The sequence below is a fragment of the Micropterus dolomieu genome, linkage group LG13 (genome assembly GCF_021292245.1).
Source record: "Micropterus dolomieu isolate WLL.071019.BEF.003 ecotype Adirondacks linkage group LG13, ASM2129224v1, whole genome shotgun sequence".
Classification (NCBI taxonomy): Eukaryota; Metazoa; Chordata; class Actinopteri; order Centrarchiformes; family Centrarchidae; genus Micropterus; species Micropterus dolomieu.
The window spans coordinates 29,742,256-29,769,625 of record NC_060162.1 but is presented as its reverse complement, the minus strand read 5'-3'; the positions used below and the strand labels follow the sequence as shown (position 1 = coordinate 29,769,625).

General features: G+C 40.5%; 1 protein-coding gene across 2 annotated transcripts; it reads right to left on the bottom strand.

The window, feature by feature from the left end:
* Positions 1 to 1,436: 1,436 nt before the first annotated feature.
* sptlc1 (serine palmitoyltransferase, long chain base subunit 1) lies at positions 1,437 to 26,617 on the bottom strand. 2 transcript variants are annotated; one of them, XM_046067366.1, is made up of 12 exons: positions 26,524 to 26,617; positions 26,331 to 26,403; positions 16,556 to 16,688; positions 15,953 to 16,082; positions 15,652 to 15,741; positions 10,938 to 11,045; positions 5,830 to 5,925; positions 4,561 to 4,657; positions 4,185 to 4,239; positions 2,977 to 3,094; positions 2,671 to 2,744; positions 1,437 to 2,142 (listed from the first exon to the last, which is right to left on the bottom strand). In XM_046067366.1, the coding sequence occupies exons 3-12, from the start codon at positions 16,648 to 16,650 to the stop codon at positions 2,049 to 2,051; spliced, it is 957 nt and encodes a 318-aa protein (XP_045923322.1). In that variant the 5' UTR covers positions 16,651 to 16,688; positions 26,331 to 26,403; positions 26,524 to 26,617; the 3' UTR covers positions 1,437 to 2,048. The 2 variants fall into 2 exon arrangements, with proteins under 2 accessions (XP_045923322.1, XP_045923321.1); XM_046067365.1 differs by lacking the exons at positions 26,331 to 26,403; positions 26,524 to 26,617 and adding an exon at positions 19,947 to 20,056.
* Between the last annotated feature and the right edge of the window lie 753 nt (positions 26,618 to 27,370).

Sequence of the window (27,370 nt, the reverse complement as noted above, 5' to 3'; positions counted from 1 at the left end):
TTCACTAAGACCTGCCCTCAACTGGCACCGACTTATCTCTAAACTCAGGAACCTTAGAAACAGCTGTAGAACCAGATATATGTTTAGACTGTTTTGCTTCCCTCAATCTGTACCAACTAACTTCAATAATTTCTTCATCTAAACCATCAACCTGCCTCTTAGACCCCATCCCGACTAGGCTGCTTAAAGATGTTTTACCCATAGTCAGCACTTCTATACTAGATGATCAATCTATCTTTATCAACAGGCTATGTACCACAGTACTTTAAAGTAGCTGTAATTAAACCTCTTCTGAAAAAGCCCAAACTTGATCCAGACGTTTTAGTTACAAATACCTTGGGGTGCCGCAGGCTAACACCATGAGGTGGCAGCAAGGAAGTCCGCCACAGCCAAATACCTACAGAGAGTAAGGCGGGTCCTGAAAAGTCAGCTGAATGGGGAAAAACAAGATCCGAGCTATAAACACATACCTGTCATCAGATAACCTTATGGTATAATAAACTGGCCAAAGGAGGAGATAGAGGCCGCTGACATCAAGATAAGAAAGCTCCTCACAATGCATGGAGAGTTTCACCCCAAATCCAGCACCCTGAGACTGTACACCAAGCGTAGCGAGGGAGGCAGATGGCTAGCGAGTGTCAAGACCACTGTCCAGGATGAAACAACGAAGATCCAGGAGTACATCAGGAAGATGGCTCCCAAAGATGAAGGGCTTAGGGAGTACCGCAGGCAGCAGAAACCCGAGGGTGAGGACAAGGAAGATGAAGAACCTTCATGGAGGGACAAGCCGCTGCACGGCATGTACCACAGACAAACAGAAGTGGCTGATATCAAGAAATCCTACCAGTGGCTGGAAAAGGCTGGACTGAAGGACAGCACAGAAGCACTAATCATGGCAGCACAAGAACAGGCACTCAGTACAAGATCAATAGAGGCGGGGGTCTACCACACCAGGCAGGACCCCAGGTGCAGACTGTGCAACGATGCCCCTGAGACAGTCCAGCACCTAACAGCGTACAGGAACAGGAACAGCGTACATGGACTGAGCTAAGATCCTGTGGGAATTCGAGGTCCAGACTGACAAACTGGTGATGGCTAACCAACCAGACATCGAGTTGATTGACAAACAGCAGAAGAAGGCTGCAGTGATAGATGTGGCAATCCCAAGAGACAGAAACGTCAAGAAGGAACACGAGAAGCTTGAAAGAGGAGCTAGAAAAGATGTGGAAAGTAGGAGCAACAGTGGTGCCAGTGGTAAATACACACACACACACACACACACACACACAATGGTCTTAATAAGCTGTCATAATTTGAACTCTACCCTGGTCTGCTTTCTGTTTGGTGGTCTGAAATGGTTGTAGAGCTCAAAACACATCAAATCATCTTAACCTGAAACAGATGCATAATCATTTCACAGAAAAAAACACCGTAACTCAAATTTAGATCAGATTTATTTACATTTCATGAACATAAAGCAGTCAGAAATGCATGACTTCCAACAAAACAGAAGTAACTTTATTGAAAAACAAAGGAGAAAGAAATCCAGGTGAAAAACTTTCTGTGGTAAAATGACCAGTGGCATATAAAATCACAAACCTCAAAGTGCTGAGGTACAGTGTACAGTTCATGTGCTAGTAGACTGAAATCAATGAGCACAATGTATCCTCTTTGGTCAGTACATAAAAACAAGTCATTTGGTCTGTAGAGATCAAGTCTAGTTATCATTGCAGCTGTCTTTCTCTAATAGTGGCTGGGGGCCATTATTTTTCACATCAGAGAGACAAGTCCAACAGTCCTGCTATACACATTAATAATCATACTACATGTTATATATTGTTATGACACATGATAACTGAGGCAAATAATTATTAAGAGACAAACAAAAGCAAGGTGAGGCGATTTAATGTGCATTTGTCAGAAAAGATGCTCATGACACATTCAATCTGCATGGCTTACAGTCTGTGGATGAGAGTATTCCCATCACAGTGAGTGAGAAATCTAAACTCCAGTGATGTCTGCTTAGTTTTAGCAGTAGAAAAAACACATCATTTCAGGACAGCTGAAGCTGCTTCTTTGATACAAGACACGGCCTTCTGAATGTCCTCCTCCGTATGTTCAACGGTGACCACCACTCTGATGCTGAGGACAAACAGGTGGAGCAGTCAGACACAACAGAGCACTGTCAAAGCTAATGGCATCTTCACAAATGATGCCATTTATAAATGCTGACACTTCATTCACTGAAATTAATGTGTTTCAAGAGTTCAACAGGGTTGCTCTCAGATTTCCCCATTTATTCTTTTACTGGAGAATTACCAATATCTCTTCCCACAGTGGTGTTCATTCATACCTCTCTATTTTACCTGCCCTTTCACTTTTCCAGTGGATGTAAATAGGGTCAGGTGACAAAGAACAGACACAATACTTCAAGTTGACTTTGAAAATGCATATCTATAAATATAATTACAATATAAAACACAACATTGTTCATTGTACCCCCTTTAAAAAATAATCGATGTATTTTTGTTATAAAAATCTCCTGAAAAGACCAAAAGCAATGATGTGTTAGTTGAATAAACTACAGTGTGTGTGTTCCTGGTAATGAACTGACTTAAGATAATAATACATTTTGATACACTGTATCGGCTGGAAAGTAGAGTCCCTTACCTGGGTGGGGGGAGGAACCGCTCTTCTTTTTCCAGGTAACAAGCGAGGGTCAGGGCCACATGTCTTCCCAAACACTGATACAGAAAACAGAAACTACTAAGAGACACTAAATAACAATCTCAGTCATTTAACATTAAACTGTCACCATTTGATATACAGCTATATGAAAATGTTGAAGAAAATCTGAGCATATAATAGTAAACATTAAAAAACATCCATGATTTTCCAGTTGTTTGTCTTCACTTGTAAAAAATAACCTTTTAATATAATTGTGTGCCTGGGATTGATGTGATCAGCTGGACTTACATAGTCTACAATAGTGCGGAGCAGCTGCATGTCGGAGTCTCTGGAGCCTGAACTTCTCTCCAGCTGTAAGTGAAGAGCTGGGGCAAATGGTACTCCTACTAACTTCAGACCTGGAGTTCTGTCAAACAAGGATCACGCCAAACAATCACAACATACTGGGAAGAGCAACTCTGAAACTTCGGTCAAGATCATTTTGATGTAAAATAACCCTGTCTCTGCTGGCCTGGATATGGTGTGGACAGTCATGCGTTTCCTCTACACAGCCACCTGCCACTAGGGGTGGGAATCTCTGGGTACCTCATGATTCAATTTGATTACGATTCAGAGGGCTGCGATGCGATAATAAACGATCAATGCATCTTGATACATAATTTTATTCTATACAGAATATCTGGATAATTACTAAGCATAACATTTGCCCATTAAAATCCAAAATAAACATCTCCCAATTAGCTTAAAAGGACTAGTTTGCCTTCCTAATTACTTCATTAAGCAGGTGTGTTTACCTGAGGTGTAGGCTTCTTGTGTGTCTGTGTGTGGGGAGAAGAGAATCCAGAGGAAGGTGCAAAGCGTATTTAAAATGTATAATAATAATGTTCCTGGTGATTAAAGCCTGCTGGTTCAATGTGAAAAATTTTGATATTTTTGCTGGGGGGGCGGGTTTTACAATCACGATGCCTGCTCAACCATCGAACATCTGTCTGCCATCGCCGATGGATGATGGCTATCGGCCCAACCATAGTTGCTGCTAATATCTTTTTCCACTAACTGCCACTCGCTCTCTCATTTGCTTGACCACACACACAGGATACACATGGAGCTGCCAAGCGTCAAGTGTCACCATGCTCGCACAATGTGCAAGTTAAAATCATTACTTGAGCATTGATATTAATGATTGTGTGACATTTAAGTAAGGTGGTTATTTATTCCCAGTGGTGGTGTGCCGAATACAAGGGGGAACACGGTTCTCTGTTATGTGCATGCCACAGACGCAGGAAGGCGCTGCACTTCTGTGAGTTCTATCTTTTGCGTTCGTCAACATTACGTTATCAATTAACATTTAAATAATAGATTTTTGACATTCTTTCTTAGAAAATAAACCCCTTAGTCTTAGTTTCACTAGCAACAGTCAACTTTAAACTTTTAGATAAATTCACACATCAATCATCTTGTTGGAGTTCTTGATTTGACTCACAGTCAAGTCTTACCCCTTTAAAGCCTTGCAAACATGTTTGCACTTTTCCTTCAGGACAGTGAAAATATCTGCAAAACAGATGAAGACAGATGGATGAGCGGGAACAGGTTTGAAAACAGAACTGCTTCTTACTAATGCACATTTCTAATCAGCAATGAAAAGCACTTTCTCTAATAACAGCTTGTCTCAAATAAATGCCCCCAAGATGGAAAGGTGCATAGGGGAGTAGTTAAAGGAGCAATGCAACACAATATATATAGATCTTCTGTTGTTGACATATTGTCAAAACTGTTATTTCCTCACATTCTGTTCATAATTTTAGTTAATGTTTGAAACTCTTAGATCTTCTAAATTCTAAGACATGGCACCTTTAAAGACAGAGCCTGTACCTGGATCCTCCTCCATGATGTTGAGGGCCTCAATGGCAGCAGCAGCCAGCATGGGAGGCAGGGAGGCAGAGAAACAGTAGCCCTGGCCCGACAGACGCTACAAAACACAGGAGAGAAATCTTACTTTTTACTGAGTCACAGTGGATGTTGTTAGGATTAGTATTTTAACACTGATCACACTGTACAAAATATATTTTAATATTAAAGAAGAAACAAATTGACCTGAATTAAAAGCAGCAGATAGAAAGTAACTCACTGTATTCGATTTCAGCCCCTTCACTACTATTACTCATATTTAGTAGAAGCACCGTTTACAGCCCCGGCTTTATTTTATTTGTCCACTTTCACAGGAAGTGTTAGTAAACAGCTATTTTGAAGTGGACAGGACTGAGGCCCGGACCAGGATGTAAACATCTTCATAGGTGGGGTTGTTCACACCTCATTAAAGCTGATGATACACGGGGCAACTTTTTGAGCAATGTTGCTGGGCAATGTTGCTAGTGGCAAGTCCGACTAGGTTTTGAACGTATAGCGGTGGTGCGGGGCTGGTGGCGGAGGAAGGGGATAACGGTAGTAATCTTTACTCATTACCATTGACGGCAATGTTGCCCTGCACGATTGCTCTATAAGTTGCTCTGTGTATCATCAGCTTAACTCTTTTTTTGGATACTTCTTAAAAGGTTTGAGACCACTCCCTCATTAAGACTGGTTTACTGTCCAGTCTTAATGAAGTAATAGATATAAAATCTAGATGCTGGCCAGGGAAAATATGAGAAACCACTCAAAATGATGTGCAATACTTGATGCTCATACAGAAAAACCGTCCATGCAGTATTTTAGAAAACCACTAGGAAGAGTCGTAGCATAATTTAAGCACATTAGGGCTACTCAACATCAATGTATTTATAGCATGAACACTGCTTCACTGAATATCTTGCGATAGAATTGTCCACAACTGATTACAAAAATTAAACTAACAAGCCATCATAAACCAGCAACCGATAAGGATTATAGACTCCCCTAAATGGGAAGGAGACATAACTGATATGATTAGTGCTTGTCTTGCTATTACAAAACAAAATATATAGTGAGTGCCTGATAACACACATTTGTACCATTTGAGGATACAGTCTCTCAGACTATGTGTCAAAGTTGTATGTGAACAGCCATACAGTGCTTTAACTTGATTAGCAATTTAATTTACACATTATTGAGCAGAGACCAATTAGTTAATTATTCAACATGTATCAATAAAACTCTTGTATTTACCTGGTGGTCGATGACAAAGGATCGTCCACAGCAGAAGCCTCCGATAGAGGCAACAGCGTTCTCCATATTGGCACTGATCAGGTCAATGTCATCTATCTGCATGGTGCAAAAATGGTACCATGTTACACATGAGACACACATACACAATGGAAACAAATAAGCCCAAAATGTTTTCAGATTTGATAGGCTGATCAAGCGGATCCAAATGCCCTTTGTGTCATCTCTTATTTTGTTCATTGGAAAAGTTTATCAAATCAAATAACATTCTTGCAAGAATTATAATTAGAAACAATGAATTTATTTTAGCAGCACATGTGCTGCTGCACACCAGTTGGAAGAAAGGTGTAGGCATGAGGATAGGAGCCTAGCATCAACAAAAAGGGAAGTTAAAAATGAAAAGACAAGGACACTGGGCACATAACTAGAGCTGAAACAATTCATCGATTATATCGATTAATTCAATTACTAAAATGCATCGACGCAAATTCTTTGCATTGCATTCTTTGCGAGAAAATAGCGAGAGACGAAGAAGAAAGTGTTCAAAGTATGGGATTATTTCAAGATAAACAAAAATAATCTGTAATGTTACAGTCCGTCCACCGTAAAACTAAACTTATGAGGCCTACCAACAGCACGACGGTGTTCTGCCAGGGGACAACAGATAAGGTAACAGTAACTTTAGCATTTAACAGAAATCATGATTGATTGTTGAGTTGAAGGCTAGCTAAAGTAAGCCGCAGTCCTCAGCTGATAATGTACACACGTGCGTTTGTTGTTCTCCACCGTGAGTTTGGGTTGTAACGTCACAGTCAGGAGTTAACTGGGTGTTGGGGAGCTGCACCTTAGTGTAACTTGTATAATACTCGGGTGATGTTTGTGTTGGTAAAGCAGCTGTCTGGTTGTTTGTCTGTTGATGCTGCTGGTCTGATGTTTGCTGTATGACACTATGAATTTCCACAAAGACTAATAAATATCTATCATCGTACAAAGCTGATCCCGTTACCGTGGTGGGGGGCGCCGCCACCGCCAAGCAAAAGTTCTTCTTAAACAATGCATCGATAGATCTTTGAAATAATCTATAAAAGCTTTGAGTACTAAAATCATCGTTAGCAGCAGCCCTACACATTACACATCATGTCATACATGTAAAAAAAGTTATTTAAACGAGGTAAAGTATTCTCACATTTAAACTCCCTGTTGTCTGATATTGTTTTTTGCAGAAGACACATATCCATCCTTCAGAGCAGATGCGTTTGAGATTTGTGTGGGTGTTTCAGGTGTACCAGTCCACCTTTTTCTCCAAGGGGGGGGTTGCCATTCTTGTTCGCACATCCATCCCATTTGTATTCAAAACGCAGACAACCAATCCAGATGGGAGGTTCATACTTGTCAATCACTTCGGACGCAGCACAAAGGTGTTAATCATCACTTCACGTAAAGTTTGGTGCAGATGTGAGAATGTACACTGAAGTTACAAAAACTTCCTCTTTCACGGGGAATCATCAATTTTCAACTGAGTACAGAGTGTGTGAATCATTCAAAAAATTACCATAAAATTCAAAATAGCTGACTTCATGTTGGGTGTAGGGCATTGGTCCAAGAGGCTTTTTGGTACGTCTGGACACGATACATGTGCCATAAAACTTTCCTAGGTAAACTGTGCTGCGGGTGCTGCTTCATTTAAGGTCACTTCCTAATGCCAGCAGGTGGCGATAGTGAATATTGGCTTGTAGACCTGGGGCAAATTCAATCTCAAAACTTTTAGCACTGGTTTGCAACATTTTCAGATTAAACAACTTGTTTTCTCCCGTTTGGTGGGCGAGTCTCCGGTGTTACCCAATCAGCTGCGACAAGTTTGTAAACAAAACTGTTAAAAAGACAGGAAAAATCAGTGCGCTTGCGTACACAGCAGGGTGTTCAGGGAACCACAGTTTCCGCTGAAAAAAAAAACGTTTTGCTACGTTTTGTCTGCGATGAACTCAGCCCTGTTCAGGCCGGGATTCTTATGAAACATGTCAAGTTTGGTACAGATCTGAGCATGTACAGTCAAGGTACAGCAACTTCCTCTTTCATGGTGAATCATCAATTTTGGATGCCATGCCACGGGCACGCCATTCCTCAAAAACTCACTGTTTGTACAACTTTTAATTGTCAATGTATGACAGATAAATGGAAATTTCTCCCCCGCTCATTGATTGGCCGTGTCAATATTGTCAAAATGGTTGTGCTCACTAAATTCACTTATCTAGTTCAGAATGTGCCCATCTTCCTCACTTCATCCTTTTTCAAGAAGTTAGACTATTATCATGCCCTTCGTCTGGGCAGCCAAGCCCCCCCATATTTCAAAGGCCCACTTAAGCTATGTTCACACTGACAGCAAAGTTAATATTCGCCTCATTTTACTTGCGCGAGTTTGACCACTGGACATTCTGAGTGTATTACAGCTGTATGAACCCAAGGTAAACCTTTTGTTGTGATTTAAACGGATCAAACTGATGCCAAAATAACTACAATATGATGCCCATTTGTTAGACATATGAATTCATGCTTTGTCAGATCTGTCAGCAAGTCAGCAGGACAAAAACTTTTAAAATGTTTGTTTTCTGAATGGAGTTTGGATCAAGCTGGGCTATGCTAACCTGTTCACAGTAAAGTGCTACGATAGCTGGAATAAAGTTAGACACATATTTTCTGAACTCACCAGGAGGTTCAAATTCTTTTTTGTCGTCATTTAAGTTTTTTTTATTTATTCATACACACAAACATAAAATAAAATAAACACTGACCCCAACATCAACAGACCGTATATTCAGCATACAACCCCATATACAAAGGCCTCCTGCAAAATCGACATTTCCTTTTTTTGAAAACAAAACATACATTCAGCACCATGTCTACAAATGTTTCCATATGTCCCATCTACAAAAAGATACGTTCCCAGGCCCTCCTAAAATGTTCTCCTTCGTTGTTAATTCTAGCCAACATGCGTTCATATGATGCAACTTCTGACATCTGCTGTGACCATCCCAACTTTTTCTCGTTCATATTTAGATATATTTGACATTTCTGTTTGGTCCCCTAACACAGTCTTGGTGATACAGGTACCACCACACCCAGCCACTTACTCACATGTTCCAGTACTTTCTCCCAAAACGGGTAGACCAGTTTACATCCCCAAATTAGATGCAAAAATGTCCCTATTTCACTCTGACACTTCCAACATAGATTTTTTTCCTATTAAGCCCATTCTATGTAGTTTTGAAGGGGTGAAATAAAATCTATGAATTATCTTGTACTGAATAAATTTCCCCTTCGCCTCTCTCATGTGTTTCCCTGTATTTGATAAGACATTTAACCAATCCTCCTCATTCAGATCACACACTAGGTCTTTCTGCCAAATGATCTCCAGATTTTTGAGGCTAGCTTACTTCTCGTCGCTGCACGTTTGAAAAAGTTAACTTTGTTGTTCGACATTTCATTGAAGCAGTAGTCCAACAGAGTTCTGGGTGCCAACCGACACTAACAACAACAGTAAAACCGGATATGCACGGAAGCTAGCTGCCGAGAAAGGCGAGTGAAGATAATTCAAGTTGTTATCCCAAAATCTAAAGTAAAAAGCTAATTTAATAAAAGCAGTTCAATAAAAAAAAAAAAAAGAAAAAAAACACACATCAGCCTGTAGATGCCCTCAAATCCTCTCCATTTCATCTCTACATTGATATTCATTTGAGTGGACTCTCAAATTTCTGTGTGATCTGTATCAGTATAATCATAACTATTATTGCTATGGTTTTATGATATCTTGCAAAACAGCATTTTTTCTGTGCGTTTACAGATCATTTTTAGAATAAAGAAATCACCCAGTACAACAATCTAAGTAATTATTAAATACATAAAATTTTTTGTAAAATATCAAGCTATGAATGACATTTAAGAAACTGTTTGCTAAATAAAGTTGCAAGCGGCGCTAAACGGGCCCTCACGTTTGTAGTGCATCTTGGTGTGAAACAGCCACACTGCAGATGCCACAACTCACTGTCACCGGTGTTGTGCCCAGTTGTGCGCCCGTCGCGGGACTTTCGGATAATTTATCACCATTGATGAACCACACAAAGAATATTATATCGTTTTTAAATAGTACTTGGAATAGACCCGTAAGGAACCGCAACGTGAATGCAATTGTCGGCCGCATAGCAGGCAAGCAAATCTCTGACAAGACCGTTGAATGGGGCGGCTGTGGCTCAGGAGGTAGAGCAGGTTGGCCATTAATTGGAAGGTTGGTGGTTCAATCCCCGGCTCCCCCTGGTTGCATGTCAAAGTGTCCTTGGGCAAGATACTGAACCCCAAATTGCCCCTGGTGGCTGTTCCACCAGTGTATGAATGTGTGTGACTGGTGGAATGTGTGTGACTGGTGAATGCAGAGAGAGATGTAATGTAAAAGTGCTTTGAGTGGTTGAAAAGATTTGAAAGGCGCTATACAGAGCATTTACATTTGAATAGCAGGCAAGCAGAGAGAAAAGGGACAACAATAAGCCTCAGTTTCGCTGGAAATGTCTTTTCTTTTCTAAACACTAAAGCGGAGCTACCGTGTATATTCTCTATACCAAATGCATAACTGCAGTGCATTGTGGGTGAGATACATCTCTGGAGTGACCATTGTTGTTGACTCGCTCCCTCAGCCCCGAGGGTTTTTCACACAAATGAGCACCTATGATGGCGGATACCTCGAGGGCAAGTGCTGAATGGAAGTCACAGAGGCCATGTTGAAACGCAGTCAGTCTTTCAACCACTAGTTTACCACTTTTTATGACAGGAATGGATTTTTCTTGTTGTTTCTTTATGAAGTTAATTAACAGCAATGTTTGTAACATTTGAGTTTGTTAAATTAATCAATTAAATTTTTCACATCCAAGATGTTACCACTTATTCAGCGCTCAAGTTTTTTAACAAATTATTTTACAATGCTATATACTGTAGCTATTGATCTACTGATATGACCACAGCAGCGCTCCCAACAAACAGTTTTAGTCAGAACATTTTAACCAGCTGCTTAGCCTTTTACAGTGCCAATATACAGTATCTCTTTATTTAAAGTTGAGTGTACTCACATTGACCCCAAAGTGTTCTGTGACTCCTCTGCCATGTTCTCCCAAAACACCAAAAGACATGCTCTCTTCCAGAAAGATCCGCACTTTGTACTTGTACTTCAGCTTTACCTGGAAAGTTACACAGACACAATAAATAGGCAACAAAACACAAGACACATTTAGACATAGGACAGCCTTGCTGTAATCATGCCATAATACACTGCTCAAAAATAAATAAATAAGGGGACACTTATATAACATGTCACTTCAGGGATATCAGTCTGTCTAGTTAGGAAGCATAAGAGATTGTGAATTAATGTCATTCTCACTTGCATCAAAACAGGTGACAATAGTGCACTGGAGAGGCAGCAGAAAGAACTCCCAAACAGGGAATGGTATATCGTAAAGCTTGTGAGAATTCGTTGAATGCCTTTGCAAGGCATTATCCAGCATGATACAAGAAGCTGAAGCTTTTGTAAGTGTTAAGGATATTTGAAAACTCACAAAACTTGGTTCACGTGTAAGAAGGGGCAGGATGAGAATTAGGGCTGAACAATTAATCGTTTTCAAATGGAAATTGCGATTTGAAAGAACGCAATTAGCTTATCTTGAAGACGGCTATTAACAATGTAGGTTAATTATACAGCGCATCTGACCCGTTTTAAACAGTCATGCTGTTACAAATTCATTTCGTTTCCATCTGTGTGTGACAGACTTGCTCGCCAATCACAGGCGCTCACCTGATGCATGCTGGACTTAAACTGGGGGGTTTGGGGACACTCCCCCAGAGAATTGTGACTGTTTTAATTTCCTGTATTCTGGTGTTTTTCCTGCACCAATTTCTGCCTTTTCTGCATCAGTTTATTGTGGAAATTATTTATGTAAAAGGAACACAAAATTCAGGTAGCAGCAGGTGGCTGAATCTTTGTTTCACTTTGTTTACTTTTAAATGACTTGAAGGCTGGCAATTCTGCCTTCAGATTTTATGACTGATTACTTGTTTGATCGTCTTTGTTGCTGAATTGTGGTGAATGGAGAACATTGATACTTTATGACCTTGTAACTGATTATTTATTCCCATCTTAAATGTACAATTGTACTACTTCCTACCTTGGCCAGGACAATCTTGGAAAAATAGTTTTTTCTGGTTTAATAAAAAGATATAATAAAACAATGTAAAATCTAAAACTAACAGAATATAATCTTCTTTTTTTCTCTCCCTCAACATTTCTATAGGCCACATTCTGTCTGTGACTGATGTAGAGTATGTGAGTGATTGACTGGTCACTTAGTAAACCGCCTCCTATATGAGCTAGGGTTATGTAACCATAAAACATGTTTACCTTTTAAGTATTAATGGTGTCAAATTATGCCTGAATATCTTTTAAACAATACGATTTGACCTTCTGGAGGTTGTAATGATGAATTTTAAGACCATTAAAAAAAATAAGTAAAATGATTAATAAAGATTTGAGTAAAGCAGTACACTAAAGTGGCCACTAGATGGCAGCAGAGGGTAAGAACTTCACCATTACAACGAGGCAAAAAGGGTGCGGTCAGGGAACATAGGAGGAGTTCAAGTAAAAGTCCAGCCTAAGTGGGCGGAGATTGAGGATTATAAAAAGAGATGTTCACCAACTGTGCACTCAGTCGTTGATCCTGATGCCGGCCGGAATGTAACTTGGGTTTGTGACTTTTAATGGAATACAAACTATTTTGCAGTGATTTTGATTGTTATTATGGCGAGTATAATAGTGGTGGAGAGAAGTTTTGGGCTTTTAAACTGGCCTAGCCCCAAACTTTTCTTCATCAAAATGTATGGGATTATTTTCCTATCTTTATTCAAGCGCATGGTCTTTAAATTTGAGAGCATGACTTCTGACTGATTTCATGCTCAGATTTTGTAACACTATCCTTCAAAACCCTGCCCTCACACTTATTGCCCCAACCAATAGAATGTGTTGATCAATGAAATGAACCCTGCCTCATTGCAGGCATGTTCGCTTTACTTCTTATAGCATCCGTACGGGCAGTTACTCTTGAACTGGATCATCCACAGCTTCATACACCGGTCAGCCATAACATTATGATCACCTGCTGGTCATAATGTAAGTCTCCCTTTTGCTGCCATGCTGGAACGGATTCTGAGAGGGTTATTGCACAAAAAAAAATCCCAGAGCACACAGAAGCACCCTGAGTATGAGGAGAAAGGCTGAAGCCAGAGGCAAGAAATCTCTGGAACAACAGCTTCTAAGTGAAAGCACGCCATCTGAGCAGAAGCAGAGCAAATATAAGTAGTCTAATCAATCAATCAAGCAGGGCTGTTTGAGTGTGAGGGCAGGGCAAGTGTTACAAAATCTAAACATGAAATCAATCATTGATGCTATCAAATTTAAAGACCACGCTCTTACAGTAGGGTTGTGCTATTAATTGAATTTTAATTACGATTTCGATTTTGTCTTCCAACGATTAAAAAATAAGTTAATTGAAATAAAATGTTTATTACCGTGCTGTTTCGCATTGAAACTTGTTTTGTCTTGGGTTATAAATCCAGCGCACCCTTTCCTTTACAGCAGCACCCCCTGCCCCTCCCTAAAAGACCAAATGCCATCTCAGCCAGGCATTTGTATGTGTTAGGTTAAACCTTGCTTTACCTGGTCCATGCTTGTAAAAGAATCACTGTGTCCCTGTCTTCTAACAATTACTGGATTTATACTTTTATCACCGTTGGTTTAAGTCACTGCATCTCCCAACAGAACGCCACGGTTGAATTTCAGCGTAACTTAAAGAGGTGGTATTATGCTCATTTTCAGGTTCAAAATCTTAACTGGGGGTTGTACCAGAACAGGTTTACATGGTTTCATTTTTAAAAAACACCATATTTTGTCATACTGCACATTGCTGCAGCTCCTCTTTTCACCCTGTGTTGAAGGCTTCGTTTTAGCTATGGAGTGATACATCTTGTCTCTAAATGATCTTTGTTGGGAGTTACACATGCGCAGTTCCTAGTTAAGGACTACAAGCCAATCAGAAGCAGAGAAGGGCAGGTCAGCGAAAGGCCGGTAATAACCAATAAGAAGCACACGTATTTTCATTGTGACGTCACAAGAAAGGGAAGTAAAGGCTGGACTACAAACGAGCTGTTTTCAAGCGGTTCAGAGCAGAGTTTTCTGTGGGAGATGGGAACTCCCTTTGGACTGGACTTTGGGCTTTTTCACTCAGCAAACCTGTTACATGCACAAAAAAGATATATAAATCAATAAAGGAGAGGGGGAAAAGCCAAAAACCATAATACTACCTCTTTAACATAACAAGTTGTTGTTTACTCAAGTAGTTCACAAGTCACCCATTCAGCTCCACTCCATGTGTACACACACCAGCACATACACACACAGACGGAAGCCCGTCAACCTGGGTAAACACTGTGCTGCTTTCATCTTCTTGCGCTCTAAGATGCTGTTAATGCATAATCACTGAAAATATAAAGCATTCAGTTTTAAAAGTTCAATAAATGCATGATGTTTCCTAAGTCAATCAGTAATCATGTTAATAATTGTGATTTCAATTATGATCAAAACAATCATGATTATAATTTTTGCCATATTAGAGCAGCTCTATCTTACAGAAATGTGTTCAACAAGTCTAACACTAAATAGGAAAACTAGTTCCAACCCCCATACATACTACACTGAGGCTACATCTACACTACTACGCTTTTGTTTAAAAAAACACCAGCGTTTTAGCTGCGTATCAGAGTTAATCTCTGTCTATATTAAACCACTGAAAACGCACATCTAGTGGCCATTCACGTCCACTTGGCATGCGTGTGCTGGTGTTGCTGAATATTTGGCAAAAGAAGAAAATACTATTAGAGATGAAGATCCACTGATTTTTATTTTTATTATTATTATTTATTTTTTAATCCATGGAGCAACGACGTGGTGGACTGTTACGGGAGTCCAAAGCGACTGATGACAGAAAACAGACAGTCCTCACAAAGTAAATATGGCAACATGCACTTCACAAGTGTTATTTGCACAATACAAAATATTTTACTAAAAATATTAAAGTCCTCCGTTTTCACCTGCAGCACTACTACGCTATCCCACAGCAATTACTGAGGGATAATAAACTTGGCCAGTTTGTAAATCAAAGAGATTAGATTTATTGTGGAAAATAATAATCTTTGCGGTCTATTAAGCTTGATTTATACTCCTGCGTAGGGTCTCTACGTGCCATGCATTTGTACTTGTGCGTCCGTGTGTCTGGTCGTAGCACTACAGAGTCCACTCTGTTGACTTCTGCCGGCCGAGCAGGCTAACTTCCGGTTTAGCCCTCCGCTAACGTGAATGGGTAAAATTGTAAACGTGCAGCTGGTGTAGCCTTTTCAAATGTTATCGACCGAGTGGATCACATTCTGATAGTGAAACGAGTCATTTTGCTCGGGTTGTGGCGGTCAAATATATTGATCCACCGTGTTACAGCCGCCGTTTTGGCCGCTAGTAAAAGTTACTTCAAAGCACGGGCACTTCCTGTCGCCTCGGAGGCATTGCAAGGCTACCCAGCCGACCAATCACAGAGCTTACGCTCCGCTTCGCCTCGACGTGTAGTTACATTTTTGAAGAGGTGCACGTCAGGCTACGCCGTAGGTGACGGCGTAGGGTAGGGGGCTACACAGAGGCTACGCTGTCGATTTGAGGCAGAAGTATAAATTGCACTTTAGTTCTCTATTTACCAGTTCAGGGAGAGGACAGATGTCTGCAGTGTTGATGTACAGCCCCTCCACTACAATGAACTTCCGGGTCACTCGAGCTTTACGAGGATTCTGCAACAGAACCACAGTATGTTAGCACATGAGAGTTTGACAAGAAAGACAATAAGACATTGAACATTCATAAAGAAACAGAGGGAAAACAGGTTTATAAAAATAACATTTTCAGTTCCAACACTCTCTGCTACATTTACAACTACAGAGTGCAATTTGACATCCTCCCCCTATAATATTGTTTTCTCAAATTAAACAACCCTGTACTAACCTTCTGGTCCTCCAGCTCCTGCTCCTTGAGCAGCCTCTCCAGATCCTCCATGTCATTGTGTTTGAAGTATTTGATGAAGCTGCGGGACGCCTGAAGACCCTTCTGGATGGAGAAACAAGCTGCTTCGTCCCTGAACACACAATCAAGGACACAACACAAAACTAAATATATGGAACACAAAACAACAAGTCACACTTCAAACTTTGCTATACTACATCTATGACAGAATTACAGTCACTGGAAAAGGAAAACAGGTTTTTGGATTAAAGAGCAGCGGACCACTATCCACCAGGCCCGAACTACCAGACCAGGCACCACGGCGGGTGCTGTGATCACTCAGGAGAGGAAAGAGAGCCAGGAGAGTAGCCATGCTTGACTTAAGGCTGCTACTAAAGGTCCAGTCTGTACAAAATGGGAGTCCTGTTGATCCAAGTTACAGAAATCAGAGACTGTTGTGCCTACAAAGAACTGTGTCAGACTTTTGAATGTAAAGATGAAACCATATTATGATCTTGTTGCTGCGGGTTATATTCAGCCCAGACGCAAATTCAAAAATTGCACTGCAGAATTTTTTAGGTGTACGTATATATAGACAATACTTACACAAAGATGATGTCCCCCCTCTTGGAGTAGGCAGGGATTGCACTAGCAATGGTTGCAAAGCCATACGAATATATGATGGCCTCTTCTGTTTTCATGAATTTGGCCAGACGACTCTCCAGCTCCAGGTGAACATCTGGGGGAAGGAAACAAAAAAGAAGTTGAAACTAATAAGTTCACTGTTAATCTGCATTTATTATTACAGAACATATTCAGATTTGCAGAGAATACAGTGGCTTCTTGGCTAGGCAAAAATAAACCTGATTCAACAAAGGTATAAGGAATGATATTGTATTGCTGTGTGTAAATAAAGGACAGTCATTTTAAATATGATTAATATCCCAACTACTATGCTCCCCTTTCTGGTAGTCTTGTGCTTTCTCGTCCCTCTCCTCTCTCCTCCTATCACTTCCTGCAGGTTTTCTGGCTCTGGAGCTGTGGAGTCTGGATCTGTGGCTGCGGGTCACCTGCTGCCCCCGTGTTCCTGCTCGACACCCTCTGCTACAACAACTATTGTTACTAGTCCTATTGTTATTATCATTCACACTGCTGTAAATATCTGTACCATTTTTCATTCAGTCTATAGCAGCATCACCTTTACTGTCTGTACCTCTGTGTGTACATTGTGTAGGCTGCCTCCCTCCCTCTCTCCCTACAACGGAGGATTCTACAGACAAAAGCATGGCTGTGCCACGGGCTCACCAGTGTCACTATTGTACTGAACATCTACATGGAAGAAGTGGAGGGAAAAGCCCTCAACTCCTTCAGAGGAACAGCACCGAGCCACTGGTACAGATATGTGGACGACACCTGGCTCAAAATTAAAAGCCAGGAAGTGCAAGCCTTCACAGAACACATCAACTCTGTGGACAGCAACATCAAGTTCACACGAGAAGATGTTCACAACAACAGTTTAGCTTTCTTGGACTGTGCTGTACACACTGAAGAGGACAAGAGCCTGCAATCTGGAGTTTAGAGGAAACCCACACACACAAACCAATACTTACTTTTCAATTCCACCACCCACCGGAACATAAGCTAGGGAGTTATTAGAACCCTGCACCACAGAGCGGACAACATACCAACAAGTGCAAAAGCTAGAGAGAAGGAACAGAACCACCTGAAGGGGGCACTTACAGCCTGTGGATACCCTAAATGGACCTTTGTGAAAACAACAGGGGATGAGGAGAGGAAGGTCAAACGCAACAACATTGTAATTCCATATGTGTATGGAGTATCAGAGAAACTCAACATCCCTGTGTTTTTAAACCCAAGAACACGCTAAGACAGATGCTGGTCCACCCCAAAGACCGCAACCCCAAGCACAAGAAAAGCAATCTAGTGTATGCGGTCCAATGCAGTGAGGAATGCACAGACCTGTATATTGGGGAGACTAAACAACCACTACACAAACGCATGGCTCAACACAGAAGGGCCAACTCCTCAGGTCAAGACTCTGCAGTCTACTTACATCTGAAGGACAGAGGACACTCGTTTGAGGACCACCAGGTGCACATTTTAGACAGAGAAGATGGATGTTTGAATGAGGTGTCAAGGAAGCCATCTACACACGGATTGAGAAGCCGTTGCTGAACAGAGGAGGGGATCTCCGCCACCACTTAATTCTGTCCTTTCAGCACTTCCCAGGAAATTCAACAAGCATTTCCTCTTGGCCTCAGGTGAAGATACCGACGATGGTCATTCAGACTTGGCCATGGGTGACTGTAAGAACCGTCGTTACCACAGCCAGGAGCACTAACAAACCAGCGGTTAGGGCTGGGCTGATAGACGATGCCATCGTCCATCGGCAATGGCTGACAGACATCACAAGTTGAGCCAGCGTCGTGATTGTAAAACCCCCGCCGTCACATTATACCACCCAGTCAGTGTTGCGGATTCCCGCCCAATTGGGCTGTTTCAATTTTGATTGTGCGGGTCAAAATTAGTTTGGGCGGGTGGACAAAATTTGGACTGGTTTGGGATCAGTTTGGTGGTTTTTAACAGTTGCATTTTATAGTTAATTTGAAACAAAGCCTAATAGTGTATGTACTCCATCCAATCAGTAATCATTAAGATAGACACTTCAAAGTCACGTTGCTCGAGGTACTAGACAGAGCTGCATTCAGATGTTCAGCTGTTTTCTTCAGCAGCCTCTTCTGCATCTAAAAAGGTAAAAACACTTGTCTGTCTAGATTAAAGTTTTGGAAAATCTTCTTGACTGACAGATCGCGTTCCTTTATCGTTTTGTCGCTATGGTTACACAACCCCCCCCGCCCTCCCGTTGGCACTGCGCTAAAAGTCATCAGTCAGTTATGCAGTTACCCAAAATCTCCTGAATGAAGTTAAAGTGTGTCATGTCATTGCATGAAATAATATCGACTTGCAAAAATAAACGAGTGTGTGGAGGATATTGTGATTTCACCGTAAAGTTTTGATGGCGCTATTTATTTATAAGGAGGGCAACACTCCAGTCCAGCAGGTGGCGCTAATGCACCTAAAACGGTTTATTTATGTATGCTTCGGCTGCTGGTGTTTATTTTTTCTAGTAAAATATATATGTAAATGTAACGTACTGTAGGAAAGGAAAGGTGGAAGTTACTGAAATAAAATACTGATAACATATTTTGGGCGGGTTTGTGTGCGTTTTGGCGGTTTTTTGGGCTGGAATTCATCAGCTGGATCTGGCAACACTGCAACCAGTGAAAGCAGATTTTAATGACCAAAAACATTCTTATTGTTTTTAAGCATGCTTTGCACCTGCCTGGGAATTCTCTTCTCCCCACACTCTCACACCCCTACACGTCAGGTAAACACCCCAGCTTGCCCCGCCTCTCTCTGCCCCCATCTGCACAATTTTCTCCATCAGCAGTATGTTTTATAAAGTCACCTAAGACTGAGAACTCGTCTTTTTTCTGTATACATTTACACCCGCGAACCCTTTATCATGGCAGCAGGTCGGCTTATTAATGACGCAACCTATCAAACAACTGAAAGCAACATCTGCACCCTGTGTGTTCACTGTTGCTTTACCTGGTCCGTGCGTAAAATATCCACTGCGACTTGTAACGCAAGTTCAATTCAAATGAGCTTTATTGGCATGAATGTGTAACAATATTGCCAAAGTATCATACAAACTACATGAGAACAATCAACCCCATACATTGCATTAAACAAGTAATAAAAGCGTAAAGTTAATAGTCTACCATTTTTTTTACCGAGTGAAATCTGTGTGAGAACACATGTACATAAGACGACTGCAGTCCCCCCGCGCGCGTGTGTGCGCCCGATGACATTGTCCATCCCAATGTTTCATTATAGACATCGCCCAACCCAACCAGTGGTATCGACGATCCTAGCTAATGATCCCAGAGGTTAATTAGCTGAGTTTCCCTACCAGTCAGTCAGAACTGAAGAAGTCTCTTAGATGAGGGACGAAAACGTCTTCTTGCATCTTCAACCAAGTCCAGCTGCCCTTGACCTCAACCTTCGTCCATCATCAATGGAGCTCCAATACTGCAATTCAGCACGGCAATGGGTAAATAAAGAGCAGAGACTCCATTTTAATAGGGTGGCGCTAGAAATATGAATGCGTGTCAACGCAGACCATGATAGGCTATTTATGTTAAAACGCAGGAATGAAATAAGCGGTCAATAAGTTGACATTACTACGTTTTATACAGCATTGTTCATTCATCATTTACCAGACTTGAATTTCCTTAATGAATGATGAAGTGCTGGAATTCTCCTATACGCCTAGGTCTATTTAAATAGGCTAGATTTATGCAGCTGTAACCTGATGGGACTAAATCTTCTCTAAACCCACTGACGATTAAAAGTTGTACAAATGGTGAGTTTTTGTGGCGTCCAAAATCGATGATTCTCCATGAAACAGGAAATTGTAACTTCAGCCTACATGCTCACATCTGCACCAAACTTTACGTGCTTCATAACAGTTGAGCCCTGAACACATCTACATGTTCAGTTATAGTCGTAGTGCAAAGTGCTACGCAGCGCCACAAAGGGGACACAGGAAGTGATGACTAACACCTTTGTGCAGCGTACCAGCTCCAGAATCTGCAATGTGGCGTCTCACACCTCACCGCGCTACACGTTCGAGGGCCTGTGTGAAAGGTGCTATACAAATAAACTTTACTTACTTACTACTGCCTGACACATATACAAGCCATATTGTAAAATGATTTCCCTTTGCTTTAAGAGTGATAATCGTTAACTGCTTAGCTCATATTACAAAAGTACAACATTTTAAGTAAGAAAGGTGTTTTGTTTGAGATACTTTAATATTTTTTAAAAGTCCGATATCTCTGCATCTCTTGTGCCTGACTGTATCTTTGCCTCTACAGACCTTTGTCTGTGTATGGTTAGACATGCTCCAAGTGAAAAAAAGTGGGATAAAGAGGGGAAGGTCAAGAGTTTTACTTCTTAAGTTTCTATATTTTTTTTAAGTAAATTTTTTAGTAAACTTTAAGATTTGTCTTCTGTAATTATGTCTCAAATATGCATTTTATGACGACATCAAGATAATTATTTTAAATCAGGAAAGAAGGCACTATTTGCCTATATATCACCAGCCATTGTGAAAATGAAAGCAACCTCATTTTGAGAATAAAAGAACAGAAGGAAGGTTTTTAGTCAATCCATGATTGATGTCTTTTCTGCATCTTGTTTATGATTTTCATTTGTGTGATGCATTTAAGATGTATAGGAGAAGAAATTTTGTCTTGTTTTGAAATTGAGACCTACTACGTATATCTGGTCTACATGCATTGGAAATTAGAAAATATTACACAATCATAGTTTGTTGAATCTACACAATATTTTTTATTGTTAATTTGTGACTAGAGCAAAGGGGAAGGACAGGAAGTGTACACTACCTATAAAAAAAGAAAAGAAAAAAGAAAGATATGAGGTGAGAATGTAATCTGATGGCTAAATTCTGGCAGCCAGTAAACATTTGGAAAAGGGGTGAGGTCCTTCTTGACAATCAGTTATTTAAGTTGCTGACCCTAGAGCTCAAGGGGAAGAAATAAAGAAGAGGCAAAAGCGGAGAAAAGGGAGGGATTTTGGGGGCTTCCGTTTTTGCATTTTTTAAAGTTTCTCTTTGGGTCACGCCTGAAGAAACTAGAAAGAGTTTTTCCATCTCTTTTTTTGCTTTTTATTAAGTTTATTTAAATAGGGACATATGCAAAAACATAGATAAACCTTGACAGACATCTGATGTGTGTATCATATTGTTTTTAGCTAAAGCTAATTCACGACACTTGTCCCTAGTCTTAATTTTCTTCCTCCTCTTCCGGACTGGTAAGTTAGTATTCTTATAGTTTAACATCCACACTGCCTACATTAACACACCCCATTACAGATAAGCAGCAAACTGCTCCTTTAAAAGGAACTCATTCCAGGTTATGTGTTCAGTGCCCTACTCTCTGGAATCTAAAGTGAGAGAGGAGTGAAGTGGTTGACTAGGAAACTTTAGAATCTAGAGTTAGATATTCAACACAGAACGGTCAGGTCAGTACCTAGTATTGAAACTAGCTTGTTATCAGAGGTCACCCTTTTTCCTAAGTGGTGTCTGAATTCATAATGTGGTAAGGGTGCCCGGGGATGGGGATGAGAGACAGCAGAAGGGCCACTTGTCGCTACATGGCGCCCAACTGCGTGGCTCAAGAAAAAAAATGGTGCCGGGGGTTGTCATGTATGAATACGGGAGTTTTTTGAGTTAAACTTCAAGAACTTTAACTGTCCCTGAGAAATTAGCGGTCTTGACTGAGTCACAAGCAAAATTATACAGGCTGCCCTGTGCAGACGTGACTTGCCTCGCTAGAAACACTGAAAATACAGTAATCAGTAAAGATTGTAGCGGACTGTAATTAAGGTAATTTTAATCTAAGATTGTTTTGATAAGAAAGGTTTGTCTCACTGGCCTTGCTGGGGTAATCTGTGTTACCTGAGTGGAACACAGGGAGGCCAGGGACCTGGACACTCACAGGCACGAGGGGTGAGAACTCAGTACCTGTCCCATAATCCAAAAGGTACTGACAGGATAAAGAGCTATGCTGAAATATGTAGTGCCAAATTAGGTGCTAGGTACATTTACAAGTCAACCTGTGCAGGCCATAGGGTTAAATAAGTACCCAGGCTGTTGAAAAAAACGCAAACCCAATATTATATACATTATAATAGGGTGAATCCGGCAGAGTAACCCGGAACAGAGTGACGCTCGAGCGAGACTGATCACCTCGTGTTGTAGGGTCTAGGAACTCGTACGTGTAAAAAGGGTAAACAAACTTATAAAATAAAGAACAAGGATGGCCGGAAGAGTCAATTCCACTGAACCAGCCCTCACTGAAGTGGGCAATTTTGCTTGGTCTGAAGAGGGAGAGGAAAACCCCTCAGCACCAGAGTATGATACAAACTATCCAGATGTTAGTAGATTCTGGATAGAGCCACAAACACAGCAACCTCCTCCATATCAGGATACAGAGGTCAGAGGGGATCAGGAGTATTACTAGACCTGGTAGAGAATCTGATAAAGAGGGCAAAAAAAATAAAAAATCAGTTCAGACACTATTTTTTTGGCAAGAGCACACTGCAAATATCTGGTTCTTTTTATGGAAAATAATTGGCAGTTGTGGTTGCCAGAACAATGGTATGGAAGTACATTACAACTGAAACCTGCTAACCACAGCAGCCTACACAATTTTGCAGATGATACAAATTCATTTTGTTCTGGGAACATTTAATGGATCTTTCATATGCTATTGAAATAGAGCTGAAAATCCTTAAAAGCTGGTTTGATATAAATAAATAGTCTCTCAACATCAAGAAAAACTAAAGAAAACTTTTTGGGAAATCAGAAAAGTAATTAATGGGGATATTACATTAAAAATGTGATGTAACTGAAAGAGTTTGAGACAAAAGTTGTGACTGACCATAAGCTAAATTGGAAAAAACATATTGACTATATTAAAAGGTAAACTATCAAAGACAACAGTAATCCTGTATAAATCAAGAGATATTAAATTATGAAGCTTTGCATGTTAATTATTCACTCTTTCGTCCCTATATGTCTTACTGTATGGAACTCTGGGGAGCAAGCTATAAACAACTTTAAATTCAACTAGACAGTGCAATTTCTGGAGAGATTGCGATGTGAATGATGGCTGTTGAAGGATGCTAAACTGGATTGCTAAAATTCATGCAAGCTCTCATTTCAGCCTCTTAAACAAGTAGATGCTCCTGTCTCTTTAAGCTCCCCCCTCACCCCTCCAAAAGCCCACTGTGTTCTGATTGGCCGAGATCCTAAAGCAGGATGATTATGCCACTCAGTGGTAGAGACAAACTAAACATAGGAGTTGCCAGTTATTGATGCCACGGGCAAATTACCATATACAGTATATAGAGCTATAAATTATTTTAAGGAAATACTAATATCCAGGTAAACATTGACTGCATTTAGAAAGACTGAAAAAAAACAAACAAAAAAAACACACACACACACACACACACACACACACCCCCCCACAGCAAGTCAGTGGCAACTGAATGCATGTTATGCTTCAAATCACCAATCGATGACAACAAATGCGTGGCACAGTAATGTTTTGATTGTGCTTATATTTTCTGTGACATCTAGTCCAGTGTTGCAAAATAACATGAAGACACAGAAAACAACTAATCTTATGAAAAACGTATTCCATATTCATTTAGAAAGACTAACAACATACACATTTAAAAACAGACCACTGCAAGACGGTCTCCACACAGGTGTTTGAAGTTGAAAGCATTTATTACTGCTGCCGGCGGTGTGATTCGAACCTGGGTCTGATTGAAAGGGGATGCTTGGGAAACCAGTGCTCTAATCAAGCGAGCTATAGAGGGACAGGCGATCATTTGTTGATGGTAAAGTGCATTTGCTTAAAAAAAGTCTTTCAGCTACCAATCTGGTGTTATAAGTTAGAAGATATGTTAAGTTTTGTTGTTATAATTAAGTTCAAAAACCATACATGTGTTTAAATTCGAAACCAATTATCACTACTGCCGGCTGCAGGATTCGAACTCACGTCTGGAATAAGAGTTGCTGCTTCATGGCCTGCAGTCTAACCAACTGCACCACCAGCAAGCTTGCTCGTATTGAGGTGATGTGATCCTTTGTTGATGCAAAAAGTGTATTTGCTTAAAAGCTATCATTTTGGACTTTAGTTAGTGCTTGAGTAGCTGAGCATAAAAATATACATCTTGTGTCCAAACTCCAAACAGGGAGGATGATACAGCAAGATAAAGAATTAGTGACAGGGGGAGATGACTAAGACTTTCCAATCAATTAAGGATCAGAGAAAAAAAAAAAAAAAAACAAAAACAAACTAAACGTCCACTGAGCAGGATTTTGACATTTTGAGGGAGAAAATGCATGTGGCTACATTTTGGTGCCTTTTTTGTGCTTATGGAGATAAATATACAGGACTGGCAGCAGTTTACAAAAAAAATTCTGGTCTGCCAAATCCGCCTCTCCCCACTCTAATGTGATCACATGACACGTTCTAAAGGCTGCTAAAAGCTGTAAAACCCTTCACTTTGGAAGGGCATAGCTCCGAAACATTTTTTTAGCAAACGCCAAAATCAACTTTTTAAGATCAACATCTTTTCTGCAACCTACAGCTCAAATGAGTCTGTAGCTGCACATATGCCGGAGCATTTAGCTCTTAAAGTTGAGTAGGTTGGAAGAAAGTTCTCCCATTGAAACTACATACATGATATTACATATAAATGAAGAGTCCATAAAATACATAGCCTAATAAAGAATTAGCCTATAATAAGACCACTGAAGATGATTACAAATTTACTCCATGCGATGCCAACAAGCCTCAGTGGCTTTGTTGGCAGCCATGGTGTTAAACTCCTCATATCCTGACACAATAAACATGCATTCTTCTGGGCAAAATACGGAGAATGCGCCGTTGCGAAAAAGCTCGAACATACCCCTTTTACGCGAATGCGCACCAACTCCAATTAAGTAAACACCAGGTTCGTAGTCCAGTGTAGGCAGAGTTTGTCAAGCTGAGTTAACTCTGGGTAGGTTGAACTCCCTTCATAGTATGGGCCTCTGGAGGGGCGTAAAAAGTGCTTTGTAGTGAAAAAGTAGCTGCCTGCTCTCATTGGCTGGATGTGGATGTTGAGTCGGCCAACTTTTCCAGATATTTGGCAAACTAGATATCTGTCTGGCATCGGCAATGCAGAGCCATTTTGATGAGTCATTGAACAGTTCATACATAACGACTGGCAACCCCCGATTGATTGCTGACTTACCCCCGATCACAGTCCGATGGTTGGCGAGCTTGGAGAGTGGCAAATGGGGCTTAAAATCGTGTGAACTAGGCTTAATAGGTATCCCGTGGTCTCTATTTTGTATCAATTTAATGCACATTGCCCCCAAATGCAGTGAAAATAAAGGCTGGCAAACATGGATGCAAACTATACAGGTTTCAAACTTTAAGAGAAAATTGGCTTTGCATGGAGGAAGGAAATGCATTCAAAATGTTTGTGAAAAACACAAATTTCAGTTCTTAACTTTGAATTGTTTCAACATTTCATGATGAATGTGTGTCATTTCAGATTCTGTAGTGGGTGTGGTAGAACTGTTAATGCGCCACAGATGTAGGGGGGAAACTGCATTGCAATACAAGACAAACAGCATTAAATAGGTCTCAGTGTATAATTTGTATGTCAAATGGTCAAAAACAGAGAAAGATTTTTCACTAACCGAAAGTTCCATAGAAGCCTCTTGGACCACATGTACCCACACCATATTTCTTCAGAGATGCCAAAGCTTTTTGCTGAAATGAGGAGAAGAAAAAAATAAAATAAATTCACAAGTTCCAATCATGCTTACTAGCAACATGTCAAAATGAAGGAAAGAACTACAGGTAGTTATGGCTTTAATAAGAAGAACTGACCTTAACTCTCTCATGGTCGAGGAGACCAAGAAAGTTAAATGATGCAAAGTTAATGCACTCTCTTCCATTGATTGTGATTTTATGGCTGGTAGGTCTGTAATGGAAAACAGTGCCTTTAAATGCTTAGCTTATGAACACTGTAACAGTGTACAGAGCACAATACATCTAGTTACTGTATTAAAAAAAATAAATAAATAAAGAAGAAGGACCATACGATGCATTCAGTCCAATTACATACTCATTTCCAGGCAGACTGGTTCTCCACTGAGGTAACGTCAACTCGCTGAGACATGAAACTAGCTAAAGTTGGGAAATTGTGCATCATGCCTGCTTTTGTCATTTCGTTATTTTGTTGCATGGTGATAAGTTTCAAAAGAATCTGCACAAAAACACTGTATACAGTGGGGCCAAAAAGTATTTAGTCAGCCACTGATTGTGCAAGTTCTCCTACTTAGAAAGATGAGAGGTCTGTAATTTTCATCATAGGTACACTTCAAAACTATGAGAGACAAAATGAGAAAAAAAAAAAATAAATCCAGGAAATCCCATTGTAGAATTCATTTGTAAATTATGGTGTAAAATAAGTATTTTGTCAATAACAAAAGTTCAACTAAGTCGCCAGCAGGTTTGCACACACTGTAGCTGGTATTTTGGCCCATTCCTCCATGCAGATCTCCTCTAGAGCAGTGATGTTTTGGGGCTGTCGCTGGGCAACACGGACTTTCAACTCCCTCCACAAATTTTCTATTGGGTTGAGGTCTGGAGACTGGCTAGGCCACTCCAGGACCTTGAAATGCTTTTTATGGAGCCCGAGCGGTGTGTTTGGGATCATGTCATGTTCCATCTT